Genomic DNA, 14,134 nt, shown 5'->3' on the forward strand with positions numbered 1-14,134 from the left:
GAAACTGTCTCTTAGCAATTCAACATCTACAGTAGCAGCATTTCAGCAATAGCAGTAGCCCTTGTTCCAAATTTTGTTTAGATGGGAGCCAAGCTTTTGAGGAAATAGCCATTTTCAGCTCTATTTGATGAACTTTTGCTCATCACAGAGAGTTTCCCTGGATCTTGGCAGTTAATCTGCCATCACTGAAAACGAATGACGCACTTTCTACACAAAATATTTTTATGATCTAACATGACAGTGAAATGGAACATGGCTTTGACAGAAAATGAAAATTCAGTTCTAAATCAATTCATGAAATGATCTCCTTTAAACACTCCCATGATTACTGAAAGTAATGATGAACTTTGAGCATTAGCAATGGACTTCAAAGTGGTCGTTATCAGATGTGCTTGTCAACTGAAAAAAAATGCCTATAAAAAACGTGCCACATGAAGAAGAAAGAGAACAACTTATGAATTCTGGAGATGTTTTTAAAACTGTAAAGACTGGTGGAATGTGCTAAATGTTCAGTCTATTCCAACAGTCTGAAACAGATATGATTTCATAGTGATGAAACTGAGTGATGTAAATATACCTTAAGTTGCAAAAGCAATTCTTCGGTGCATAATATCTGCTGGCTGGTTATATTGTTTAAATTTCATTAGCAGAAAAATTTTATGTTTTCCACCACTTTCTCCTCTATCCCAAACTCTCATGTGAATTGAGGTATTTGCTGGAGGAGAGTTCCAGGCTACTGTGGGAATTGTTTAAAAGCAAATTATTGCAAATGTTGGAAATTTGAAACAAACAGGGAAAATCCAATAAAAACTCAGCAGTTCTGAGGACTGCAGCATCTGTGGACAGAGAAACAGAGTTAATGGTTGAAATCCGACATGAAATTGAGTTATTAATAACACTGTACGGATTCAATAGAACTCTTGTTACTTTTACAAAACCCAAATATCTACCTGGAAATAAAAGATCAATTCTGTAAGGGCAGGATTGGAAACAAACATTCAGGAAGACACCCTAAACCCCACACAGGTGGCCTCAGGTGGAATAGGTTTACTTAGCAAGAACAGATCAGGCTGTGGTTGCTAACCAACCCAGAACTGGCAGATGATCCCACCTCTGGTGTTGCAGGGAACATTTCTGGTCTGGGTCTTGGTGTGGTGGAGGAACCAAGCACTACAAGCGATACTGGGGTGGACTCTCAGCAATCACAGGGCCTTTTGCTTTAAGTATCAGATTATATATTCTCTCCATTTCTGCTAAAAATCCTGAATTGATCATGGTACATTCCCAAAGGAGCCAGATACTTTCCAGTACCTCACTCAAAAGCCTACATTTCAACTATCAGTTTAAACAAACAACAAACATCAGCACCGAGTAGTACATAAGAACTCTCCAGCAGGTTTCAAGGGTAGCCATCAGCAACACCACTCATTTTTAATATCTCCACCTCCTGGTGTTGAAGCCATTTATGCTATTATTGCAGTCTCAGCCAAGATCAGCTCAGACGTCATACCTGGGACCATATTATTCTGCACAGCTTTGTATCACACCAGCCAATGCATGTATCCTTGAAATTGTCAGAGCCGCTGGATTATATGAGTTTTACCTTTGCTTAGTGGTAGATAGCATTCTTGAGTGAGGCACTCAAAGGTTCAAGTCTCACTGTAGACTTGAGCATGTCGTATGGGCTGATGCTTCAATGTAATTCTGAAGTATAAAATATTGAGGAAATACAGTATTGTGAGGTGTAATCTTTTTGATGGCATATTAAAGGCCCCATCTGACTGCTCCTATTGGTATAGAAGATATTATGTAAAGAACTTGGGAGTCTTTATGGTGTTCTGGATGCATTGATCATTCAAGCAACAACATCAAAACAGATTAATTCAGTGATATTTGTGAACCTCTGCCAGCTGCAGTTTGGCTGATGTGATTTCCTGGATAACAATAGTGATTACATTTGATGTGTAATTCATTGACTGTGAAGAATATTCAGATATCTCAAGGCCATCAAAACTGCTATATAGAAAATAAGTTCTTTTTCAACTATACTGTGATGAATCCAAACTTGCTTCCATGTGTTTCCTTCTCCTATCTTCATGCAAACATCTCTTCCCTTTGAACAATAGTGGGGAAGTAGTGGAAAGATTCACAGACTGATCAAACTTTCAAACTGCATCATGAAGGCTCCTCCCATGGCTAACAAGTCCTTGTGGGTACTTGTGTCTCTGAGCTAGAAGCTCCAGGTTTATCTGTGCTACTATGTATAATCGAGGATACAATGTAGGTTTAACTGAGCAAATATGAAATAACTTTTTTAATCACTATGGTTACAGAGGCATGAAACAATGTATAATGTGGGTGCCTAGATATAGTGATTTTAATCTTTAATAGACTGGATGAGGCAGATGCTTCTGTAATATCAGCTTTGTTAGCTCAATAAGAGTACAGGTCATCTTTCAGATGTGGGACATGCTGGTTTATAAGGTTCAGATGTGAGACTTACTAACCACGGTTCTGCAGGAAAACATCCTAACCTTCTTTATGAATCACTGCTTTAAGAAGAGTGAACAGGACAGACATCTTTCAGTTATCTTCAGATCTACAGGATAAACTGAACATTAACTGAATCGTTAAAGGCTTTAAAGTGGGACTCAGAAGGAATCTTCAGCTAATACATTTCTCAACAAATAAATAGTTGACATTTGGGATAAAATGGACCTTGCTTGAACAGATTAAATTGTAACTTTTTAGAGCTCTGGACTTTTGTTTTGGAGTCATATATGTAACAAAAACATTAACTTTTGATGGGGAATAAATATACATTATTTGAACATATAGACTTTCAGAAGTAAATTTACAATGTCCCATAGCATCATGGGAAAATATCCTTCTACAAAAAGAAGATGCTGTCACCATATGGCTGTTTGAGCTTCTGAGTCTCATTTTAGTTTCTTCTGCATCATCACAAAGAACATGACAGTTCTGATGCAACCAAGTCTTGTGGGGTCCACCAAGCTGAAGGTACAGGCACTTCCTATATTTAATGACAAAAAGCTCCATCAGCTAACACCAGAAATTCTTTTAAGGTTTTTTTTCTCTTAATGGTGTGGGTTAAGGTTGCGTGTGCAGAGGGTCAGGAAGGCCACAGCAGACTCCAGATTAAACAGACTACCCCACCAAAGAGCACAGTTGCTGATGGGGCTGTGGCCATTGAGGCAGTGTTGAGAGTGGGACGTTGCTCCTTTTGATGTGAAGGTTCGTGCGCAGGTTCCACTGTGATGTAACCGTTGATAATTCTGATATTGGATGGCATGACTGTTGTGCTGAAAGGAAAGAAAAGGAACATCAGGCACCTAGGAAGTAAGCAGTCGAGAACAATGACATCTTTAAATAACTTCACATTACCGATAAAATTGAGAAATTTGATATGAAATATCAGTTTGTCAAATATATCAAATAAATAATTTCAGTAAAATGAATATTTCACGTAAAATATGTTGTGGTAGAGTGATCTTCCTAATATACTGTAACCCTCCCTTCAGGTGTGTGGGATTGCTAGGATCATGGGAAATTGAATCAGGAGTAGGCCACCTTTCAACTAGATGATGGCTCATCTTTGACCTCATCGCTATTTCCTGCACTCTCTCTTGATATCTTTAAGGTCTAGAAATCTTCAAGTCTCTACACTGAATATGCTAAATGACTGAGCTTCCATGGCCCTATGGGCAGGGCATTCTAAGATTCTTCCTCACCACAGTCTAAATGGCCTATCCCTTATGTTGTGATTGTGAACCCTTAGGTACTTCACTCTCAGCTGGAGGAGATATCCTTCTACCATCTAGCCTGGCCATCTAGCCTGTTGAACCCTATAAGAATCTTGCATGTTTCACTGAGATCAACTTTGATTCTTCAAGAATCTTACATGTCCTGTCTCCTCAAAGAACAATACTGCCATTCTAGGAATTAACCTGAAGAACTTCTATTGGACACTTTCTATGACAAATGTACCCTACCATAACTCAGGAGACCAAAACTATACACAGTACTCCAGCTGTGGACTCAATAAGACATATGCAATTGCAGCAAGCCCCCTTTACCTGTTGTTTAAATCCTCTTGCAATAAAGGCCAACATACCATGTGGTTCCTAATTGCTTGCTGCAACTACATGTCAATTTTCAAGGCTTCATGAACAAGGGCAGCTACGTGCTTTTTAAGCAAAGTATGATGCTAAGCTACATCAGTTAATGTTAGGACAGATAACCAAAAACATTGTTGAAGAGTTAGGTTTTGTAGAGCATTACAGAAGGAAAGCAAGGAACAGAGGTGTGGGGACTGAATTTCAGAGCTTGGGACCTAAGCAACTGCAAGCACAGTCACCAATGGTAGAGTGAATAAAATCAGGAATGCTCATGAATTTAGAGTTAGATGAGTGAGAATATTTCAGATGTGAAGGAAATTATAACGAGGAAGAAGTAGTGTAAGATACTCAATTTTGGAGATTATAAGGGATGAGAAATCACAATTTAGAGTAAAAATAAAGTAACAGTGACTGGAAGAGATTACAGTCTCAGGTGAGGAAAGGCTCATGAAAGGATTTGAAAACAAGAATGAAAATTCCGAAACCAAGGCTTTGTTTGATCAGCTGCTGGTGTTGGTTAATAACATGGGGAGATGGGTGAAAATACAGGCATGATTTAAGACATTGACAGCAAAGTTTTGGATGACTTCAAGTTTACAGAGAGCAGAAGGTCAGTCAACTGTGCATTGGAATAGTCAGAGGTAACGAATGGGGGATTCATCTGCAGATAAACTGAGAAAGTGTTGGGAGTCAGGTGATGCTGCAGTGGTAAAAATAGGTTGTCTTAGTGAAGGCATGAAGATGCATGCTCAACTCAGGATCAAATACAGCATTAAGTTTGTGAACAGAGAAATTTAATCTTAGACAGAGAGGGACGGAGCTAAGAAGTGCAGTGTTGAGTGGGGACCATTAACAATATTTAAGCAATATTAAGATTGGACGGAATTTAGGCTCATCCAGGGCTGAATGTCTGATAAGCAGTTTGAAATTAGCAACTGTATTGGATTTGAGAGGCATGGTGAGGTAGAACTGAGTGTTGAGAGACAATATGGGAGACTAATAGTGTGCTTTCAGACTGTTGTGGGACAACGTAGAAACAAAATAGCAGGAGGCCAAGGATAGATCCATGGGAACACCAGCCGTAACTATCAGAGCAGGAAGAAAACACAGAATGCTGGAGAAACACAGCACGTCTGGCAGCATTTGTTCAGAGAAAAACAAAGTTAACATTTTGAGTCCAGTGATGTTCTGACATCTAAACAGATGCTGCCAGTCACTGTGTTCCTCCAGCACTCTCGTGTAAAGGTTTCTAGCATCTGCAGGTCTTTGTGTTTATTACAGGAAGCGAACACACTTTTTTTTTTAATTGATTCGTGGAATGTGGGCATTTCTATTCTAGCCAGAATTTATTGTCCTTCATCAACTGCCTTTGAGAAGCTGGTAATATGCTGCCACCTTGAACTTCTGCAGTCTATTTACCTACAATGATGGTGGAGAGGGAATTCCAGGATTTTGCCCCAGCACCCTAAGGACTGGTGATATATTTCGAAGTCAGGATGGTGAATGGCTTGGAGAGGAATTTGCACGTGGCGGTGTTACCATGTATCTGCTGGCCTTGTCATTCTTGAAGGTGGTGGATGTGAGTTTGGAAGGTGTTGTCCAGGGTGTCTTGGTGAATTTATGCAGTGCATCCTGTAGATGGTACATTACTGTTGCTACTGTATGTCAGTGATGAAGGGAGTAAATATTTGTGGATGAGGGGCTAATCAAGTGGTCTGCTTTGTCCTAGATGATATCAGACTTCTTGAGTGTTGTTGGAGCTGCACTCATCCAGGCAAGTGGGGAGAATGTCATCACATTCCCAGTACACAGTGAACAGGCTCTGGGAGTCAGGAGGGGAGTTACTTCCTAAAGGTTACCTAGCTCCTGACTTGATCTTGTAGTCACTGTATTTACATGGCTAGACCAATTCAACTTTTGAACAATAGTAACTCCCAGGATGCCTGCAGTGGGAGATTCAACCAGTATAATACCATTGAATGTCATGGGGCAATGGTTAGATTCTCTTTTGTTAGAGATGGTCATTGCCGAGCAAGAATTGTATTTGTCATTTTTTAGCCCAGATATGGATATTGTCCATTTGCCGATCTCTGTATTTGTAATGGATTGAAGGCCATTGATGAAACAGCTGAAGATAGTTGGGCATAGGACGTTACCCTGAGGAGATGCTGACTGACCGTCTGACTTGGAGATCTTGCCCATCACCCTTGTTTGAACATAGAATGGAGAATCTATCTCCATGTCAATTGAGGGGGTGAGGGTTATCAAAATTGCAAAGGGCGACTGTTAGCCTGCCCCTGTTTCCCATCTCCAGAGGGAAAAAAAAAATCAGGTCCGTGTCTTTAATGGCTTTGGAGATGCCGAGCCTCTTGACTGTAGTAGACTTGTTCTTTATGGTAACACATTCACTGGAAATGGAGCCTCCTAAAATGACAGTGTCTACTATACTGTGAATAAAACATGAGGGGGTTTGTTGCAGGACATATTCCTAATCATATGCTTAGTTGTGGCACCATTTTGCTCATGTCTTCATTCACTCAAATGTACTTCCAATCTAATCAACGTGCATAAAATTTTGCATAGAAGACCTAAATGAGTGTAAAGATTAGGGCCCAAGCAAAGAGCTGACCTCACATCAAAAATAGTATAAAAATTAACTCTCTAATTAGCACTAATACTCATTAGATGCAACATACTATCATGGAAGATTTTCAATTTTACATATAATTTCTAGAGATGGCATAAAAGGACATCCAAAGAAACAGAAAATACCGAGCAGGCTCCAATATGAATGAGTAAAATGTGATCGCTCACACTAATGGCAATAAAACACCAGACAAATGACTATTTGTGACTGTATCTGAAATTCTGGGCTTTATTGTGGACATGTCTTGAACCAGTATAAGAGTAATAAATTTGCAAACAAGGATTTTTTTGGACTAAGCTTAGAGCATTACAATAACTCAACATGTGTTTGGACATAGGGATTGATACTTGAACATAAAATAACAAAGAAATACAAGTGTTGTGTAATTATTTTGTGTCTTAAGTTTCTTTGATCCTTTTTATCTACTGCTCCAATATATATTCAGGAAATCCCATGAGTTTTTTTAAAAATTATGATTTGGCCTGAAGGAGATGTCTGAAATATTATAAATTTGAAACAGTTTATAGATACATATATTTTATAGTCCTATCTGCTTTATTACGATGTCCTGGAACATTTAAATTAATAAATAACCTCACTCCCGGACGTGATGCCAATTTGTTACTCTGTTCTGCTACTGGAATAAATACTTTAATGGTGAATCTAATGCCCAATTTCTAACACTTCATTTTTAAAAATATGTCTTTCCTTTATTAAGGACAAACTCAGAATACTGGCGAGATGAGTTTGCTCATACAACAATTTGCCAACATAAGATTTGTAGTTTTCATGTCAACAGTTATGTTGATCAATGTGCATTGGGTAAGTCAACAAAATGTCTGAAAAATGACACCCTTGCATACTTCGCGTATCTCGAACCTCTCCTGCCATAGACATCCTCTTACCTCTTTTCCAATTCTTTATTTATCTTGGGGAATATGTATCTGATCCCTGGCACATCTAGGATATGCCAGCTTATTATAAAATTTTACACAATGATTCCTCCAAAGACATGAGATAGCAAATTTAACAGACAATAGAAAAGAGACTCATTTTTGTAGACTATCATATGGTATGAATCATTTTAACTGTTCTATACAGCAAGTATTTCATCTGATAAGAAAAAAGAGAAAGTTAAAGGAGACAAGCTTCTAATATGAAACAGATTTTCACCTCAAAAAAACTTAACAGCGTATGTCAGATTGATAGAATGGGCTTTTATGTTTTAGATCAGTGACAAAATAGTCCCAGTTCTACTAGAACAGCATAGTTACTTGAGGTGCAAACACGCACTGGAGTTATGCCTAACATTATGTTATAAACAGTGAATATTTCTACAGCTTTTTATGAAACCAGTTCTTTTATTCCAGGGCCTCTTCCAGACCTAGAATTTGTGTGTTCAGGAAATAATGCTCATTCTGCTCAGTACTACATGTTTATATTTAAAGGATGGATCTGTTACTCACACTACATACTATCATAAGATTATGAGGGATACTAGCCTCCAGTATGGAACAGATTAATGTCTCTTAACTCTTGCACACATACAGACAATCAGAAAGGTTTATGTTTTTTTGCTGACACATGAGGAACAGACATGATGGTTTGAACAACATTCTCCTGTTCTACACATGTCCCACATGAAAGTGACATAGTGGTTATGTTTTTTAAATTATAATCCAGAGAATGCAAGTTTGAATCTTCCATGGCAGCTTGAGACTTTGACAAGCACAGAAAATCTGGGTATGTTTTAATAAAATGGTTAATGAACAAGCAGCAAATACATATGATGATCTTCAGTGTTGCAGAACAGCTGAATATTAATGGAGTGGGAATCATTTTTGGTTGATAAGTTGTATTTGTAGCAGAATCCATGACTCCCTGTAGCTGTGGGAGTCCAGACTGAGTAGCAAATCTAGTGACCCTCTCCTTCTGACTGATCTCATCCATAGCAAAGTGTACATAACAAACCACAGCATCTATCACTTACAAAATGTACCTGTAGGCAGCAGTTTGTTAGACTCAACCATTAACAGCAGAACCTTGAAAGAATCTGAATGTAAAGAAATTAAGAACTCTTGACAGCTATTGGCAATGTGTGCTCACCTGGTCCAATTGAAAGGAAACCATCTTCCAAAAGGCTGCAAATGTCATTTACAACCTACATCAGTACTCAGTCATAACCCATACTCTTTTACAGTTTACCTGACAGTCACGGTTTATCTCAAAATTCAATTCCCTCTCATGTCAATATTAAATACCATCTAGGTGGGGAACTCTAACTTCAGAATCTTTGTGTCAGAACTCAACTAATCACCATAAAAAAGCATGATCTACAGTTTGCAGATGACTGCTTGTGGTGCTCCAGATTTTTAAATTACTCCCAAACTGTTAAATTCTGCAAACAGGCAAGTTGATCTGTCCTTGAATGTTGCCAAAACAAAACTGAAATCAACTCATACCTAGTCAGCCAATTACTGTAGAATATTTTCTATCTATCTCCAAAGGCCACAGTTGATGAGATTCAACCCTGGATCAGCTATACAGCTCAATCTTCCACAAACTGTGGCAGCAAATGTTTAACAACAAAGACCTCTATAAATCAATCAAAGTTCTAATACCCTCACCATGCTCCTGTCTATGAGACCTGGACTGCGTATCAGTAACATATAAGAGCAGTAGAGGAATTCCATTATCAATGCATTACCACCTCCTGAACCCCTAGATTCCCTAGATTCACTGACAGTGTTAACGTCTGGTTAATCACATTGTTAGATTTGGCCACGGCTTTATACAAGATGAAGAGAAATTAACTGTTTGAGCACGTATAAATATGGAGCACCTGTGATACAGGTTGTGTGATGAGAGGGAGTAAGACTGAAGAAGTCAATAAACTGTCTCCACAAAAGGCATGTGTGTCTGGATTTAAATCTTACTGATTACCAAAAAATTAACCTATCAAACATGTTATTACACACATCCTGACCAAGTGGAACTTGAGCCCAAATCTTCTGGCATAGAGACTGGGATTGTACCACATTGCCACAAGACACACCAAGGAATCTGCTAACAGGGAGTCAAACTGAAGTCAGTGGAACAATAGCATCCTTCTTGAAGCCAGCTCCAGAAGCAATCAGGCAGAACTTCTGCAAAATTATCATGTGTGGACTGGACACCATGTCTGAATGGCTAATAGCCATCTCCCACACCATGCCTTGTTTTCTCAATTATTGAAAAACAAACAAGGAGGGCAAAGAAAATGCCCCAAAGACATTGTGAAGCACTTCCTGAAACATGGCAGAAATGACATTAATGACTGGGACGTGTTTGTAATGATTGTTAAAAATGGCCATGTCTTGTCCATTGAGGTGCATCACATCTTGTGTCACAACATCTCAATGATGAGACTGAGTGGTGATAGAAAGAAAAGGAAGCAAATCCTACACTGCAGATCCCACAGGTTGTGAGACATCCTGCTCCACATGCCCAAGCTTATGTGAGTTTAGAGCCAGCCTGTTCAGTCACAAGGAGCCATAATAAAAACTCACAACTCCGAGTAGATATCAGCCTCAAATCAAGAAGCTGCCATTGATAACTCTAAGCTCAATATTGAAAATGCAGGAACAAGACTTCTTTAGTCACAGTCTATTTTTAAACTTCACCAAAACCTCAGATTTGTGGCAAATTATAAGATTACTGCTCGGCACAGTAATCAAAGTGCGACTCACACGTTTCCAAAAGATGGATGAAGGGTCATCCACATTAACAGTTTATTCCTTTGTGTCCCACACCCTGTAATATGGTCATTTTCACAAATAGCTGTCTTATTGTTTGGCCTCCAAAGCTGCCATGACGTGAGATCAGAACCTTGAGGTATTTGGACATTTTTACCTTTTGATGCTAAATTCTTTTAAAAAGAGATTGGCAACGGACAAAACCAAATGACTGCAAATTTAGCAATGCCTGGTAATAACCTGTTTGGATCCATGGAATGTAGTATGTGAAGGGTGTTAGGCATACTTCAAACAGAAAGAGGGATGTAACTGGGAAAGTTAATGAAGGGGCTGACTATCTACCCACCACCCCAATCCCATCCCCTTAAGCAGAAAGCCAGCTCTTGCAGACATTTTTTGTTTTTTGCCCTTCCAGTAATATACAAAATGGGATTATTAACTGACTGCAACCTTGATCTTTTTGTGCTTTTGGGGGAAGGTGTACTAGCGGTAAAAGATATATAAGCCTGGCTGAAGCACTAGTGAGCTGTGAATGTCTCAGTCGAAGAACCATTCACTAATCACCTGTTCACCACAGGTCAAAGGCCTCTCTCACTCCGCGTGATAGAAGCCAGATAGCTAACAATCCAGCCAAAAGTAAACAGGAGGACAGAAGGACACTTTTGTTCTGAGTGCTCCCAGCTAACTGCTGTCAAAAGGAAACATCACAGGATCTCAACTAACTGTGAAGCCAAGAATCCTGAAACGGATGATCCAACTAACAACATTCCACCAAATACCCTTTATAAATGATCCAGATACTAAACCATATGTCCTTTGAGCTATAATCCTTTTGAGCACTCACTTCTTATTCCCAATCTGTTTCCATGTGTTATTAATTGTTTTCACTTTTAGGAACTACTAAACTCACTCTTTGGTTAACTTAAGAAAGCCTGGTTAAATTGGCTTTTTAAAACCAAAATTCAGTTGGTCTGGGGGAAAAAAGCATCCAGAAGGCAGGGTTCTTTTTTAACTTTACCTTGGCACAAATGACTGAGGGGTTGGGTGAATAAAGAAGTTCATCCCTCTTCACAGAGAAGCTTAACAATTTGGGGTATATGTCTGGAATCATAATAACCTGGGGGACCTCGTCCAGGCTCAGGCCATAACAAAGATTACACTTGAAGGACACAAAACTGACTGAAGGGCAAACGGGATCCATGCAATAGTTGTTAGTGCTTAATATTCCAACTTCTGATTCCCTAATTCATCATGCATAAGATGTCTGGAGAGCCATAGATATATTTTAAATGATCTAATTTCTTTTTGCAGTATGGCATTAGCTCAGTTAGATGTTAGCGTGATCCATGCAGGAGCCCCTACTGTCCCGATGCTACTGTGTCAAACTACATAATCAGTAGGATATTCAGTTCTTTTGATCATCTGATTTGATTTCTTAATCATTTTTGCACAGAAACAATTTGAAAATAAAAGACAAAGTTTGTGTTTTAAAACAAAGTGTATTTACACAAGTTAAGAATGCACTGAGATAAAAGATAAATAACATGTAATAGATTCTTGCGTCTGCAATTAGAGACATAAAAAAGCCGTGAGTGCAACTTTTGTCCTTAAGAAAAATGCAGCAGTGAAATTCCCGTTGAGATGGGAAATAATACCACGTTCATCAATTGAATTAGTGCATGAAGACAAACTGAATTCAGTGAATCTCTAAAAGTATTTATCCCACGGGCAGCAATTGCTCCTTCTGGGATTGATAGGCATCACCTTAACAATGACCATATTATTAAAAGAGAACGCACATTGTTAATTATGCATCCCAAATTTCTGCAGCAGGTTTAATGGATAGTGAATGTAGAATTCCACCCAAGTTTTTAGGGTAGATGTTTCTGGATTTAGCAAACTGCAGAGCAGTGTAAATTATCCAGCAAGATGTGGAGATTTGTAACTCACATTGCGTTTCATCTCTTGAACTTGTTGGCTGATTTGCTCATTAATGACATGCATTGTGAACAGACTATTCTTTTTTCTTTTCCCTGGCTCATTTGCCCCTTTATCATATTAGCCTTGGCACAACATATCAGGGTAGCTCATTGATAAGCTTGGGCTAACGGGTCAAGCATCCTGCTTCACTGTTTAATCAGGTTTGGTGCCATCCTAAGATTTCAAATTTGACTGGTCTCTCAATGCTGTGATTTTTATTCTCTAACAGATTTTTTTCCAGCTGAGAGTAACAAAAAAACTCAGTGTTATTAGTCATTTATTAATTGAATAACTTTCTGACATCTCAGTTTGCTTTATCGGGATATAAACACAGCTAGAGGGACATTTCATCTGGTAATACATCAATGCTAATAGATACTGTTGCACAATAATGTTCCAAATCAGAGTGCTATTAGACAATAATCTGTCAACAAGGGTACATGATTTATAAGTATTTCAGACTGCAAGTAATTCCATTGAAAATGTGAAAACAATGGACACATATGTTAGCCCATTGGTTCAGCAGGTAAATGCTCCATAATTGAGATACTCAATCATTGTGATTGGGAACATTCCAAAGAGCAGAGAATGAGCAAACTGGAAAACAACAGAAAATAAATCCAAAAAATAAATGAAGAAGATTAAGCAACAAACAAAAATGGTATGCAAGAACAGTTGTCAGTACAGTATGATAAGAAAGTGGCATGAAATGCCAAATCCCATAGCATAAACTGTGAAATGAAGAATGGCTACTTGGGCTGTCATAGCTATCAAGTTAATAATTTAGTGCCTTCAGGAGAAATGCAGGGATAAAGAGGTAGAGAATCCAGGGCAAAGGTAGAATGTAAACAGATTTAATAAAAATTGAAACTACCTCTGAGCTTATTCTTTCAGAAGTTATTAAAAATACGGCATATTCAATTAATAGGTCACTAACTTATTGACTAAAAAATAGCATAACCACATTTCTCTCTCCAGACCTTTGCTTCTGCCAATCTGTAAGAACCTTAAATGTAGCTGAGAAAATTGAGGGCACTTACCATCTCATTTAACAATCTGCAGTTAGAGTTTATATTAAACAATCCACAGCAACCCAGTTATGTGCCAGTGCCTTCTACCAAGAGCACTTTTCCCACATGTGCACAGCCAAGGATGCTTCACAATCATGTAGCATTCCCCTACCCTGTTTATATGAAGCATTTAATATTTGTGATTTATAACATCTTTCTCTGCCAGTTGATATCATTTCCAGGTGAATTTCAAAACTAATAAACTTTCCATCTTTTAAAAAAATTATTTGCACTGACTGCAGTGTTTTAGTGTACGACTTTTACTATGGGGCTCTTGTGAGCTTGCCATTGAATAAGCTGTATTCTCATAGTTGTGCAGCCTGTGGACTAAAGACTTTGGTTTTGAAATTAATTACCCTACTCGCTGAGCATTCAGCAGAAAGTAGTGCATATCTTTAAAGAGAACAGAACGGGATCAAAACCAAGAAAGATAAAGGAAATGGGAAGTGAAAATGAAAGGAAATTTGAAAGGTGAATGTTTTATCTCTCAATGCTAGGATCCACAGGACTGAACAGGTCCAGACTTTAATCCTCAGACTGCGCTGAGTTAGGTGATCATAGCCA

General features: G+C 38.5%; 1 protein-coding gene across 1 annotated transcript in view; it reads right to left on the reverse strand.

The window, feature by feature from the left end:
- Positions 1-2,359: 2,359 nt before the first annotated feature.
- The window catches only part of LOC109929784 (metalloprotease TIKI2-like), a 357,327-nt gene continuing 345,552 nt past the window's right edge, over positions 2,360-14,134 (reverse strand). The window contains exon 7 of the mRNA XM_048602404.1: positions 2,360-3,323. Within this exon, the coding sequence (XP_048458361.1) occupies positions 3,134-3,323 (190 nt within the window). The 3' untranslated portion in view covers positions 2,360-3,133. The remainder of the gene's footprint in view (positions 3,324-14,134) is intronic.

The sequence above is a fragment of the Rhincodon typus genome, chromosome 10 (genome assembly GCF_021869965.1).
Source record: "Rhincodon typus isolate 14 chromosome 10, sRhiTyp1.1, whole genome shotgun sequence".
NCBI lineage: Eukaryota > Metazoa > Chordata > Chondrichthyes > Orectolobiformes > Rhincodontidae > Rhincodon > Rhincodon typus.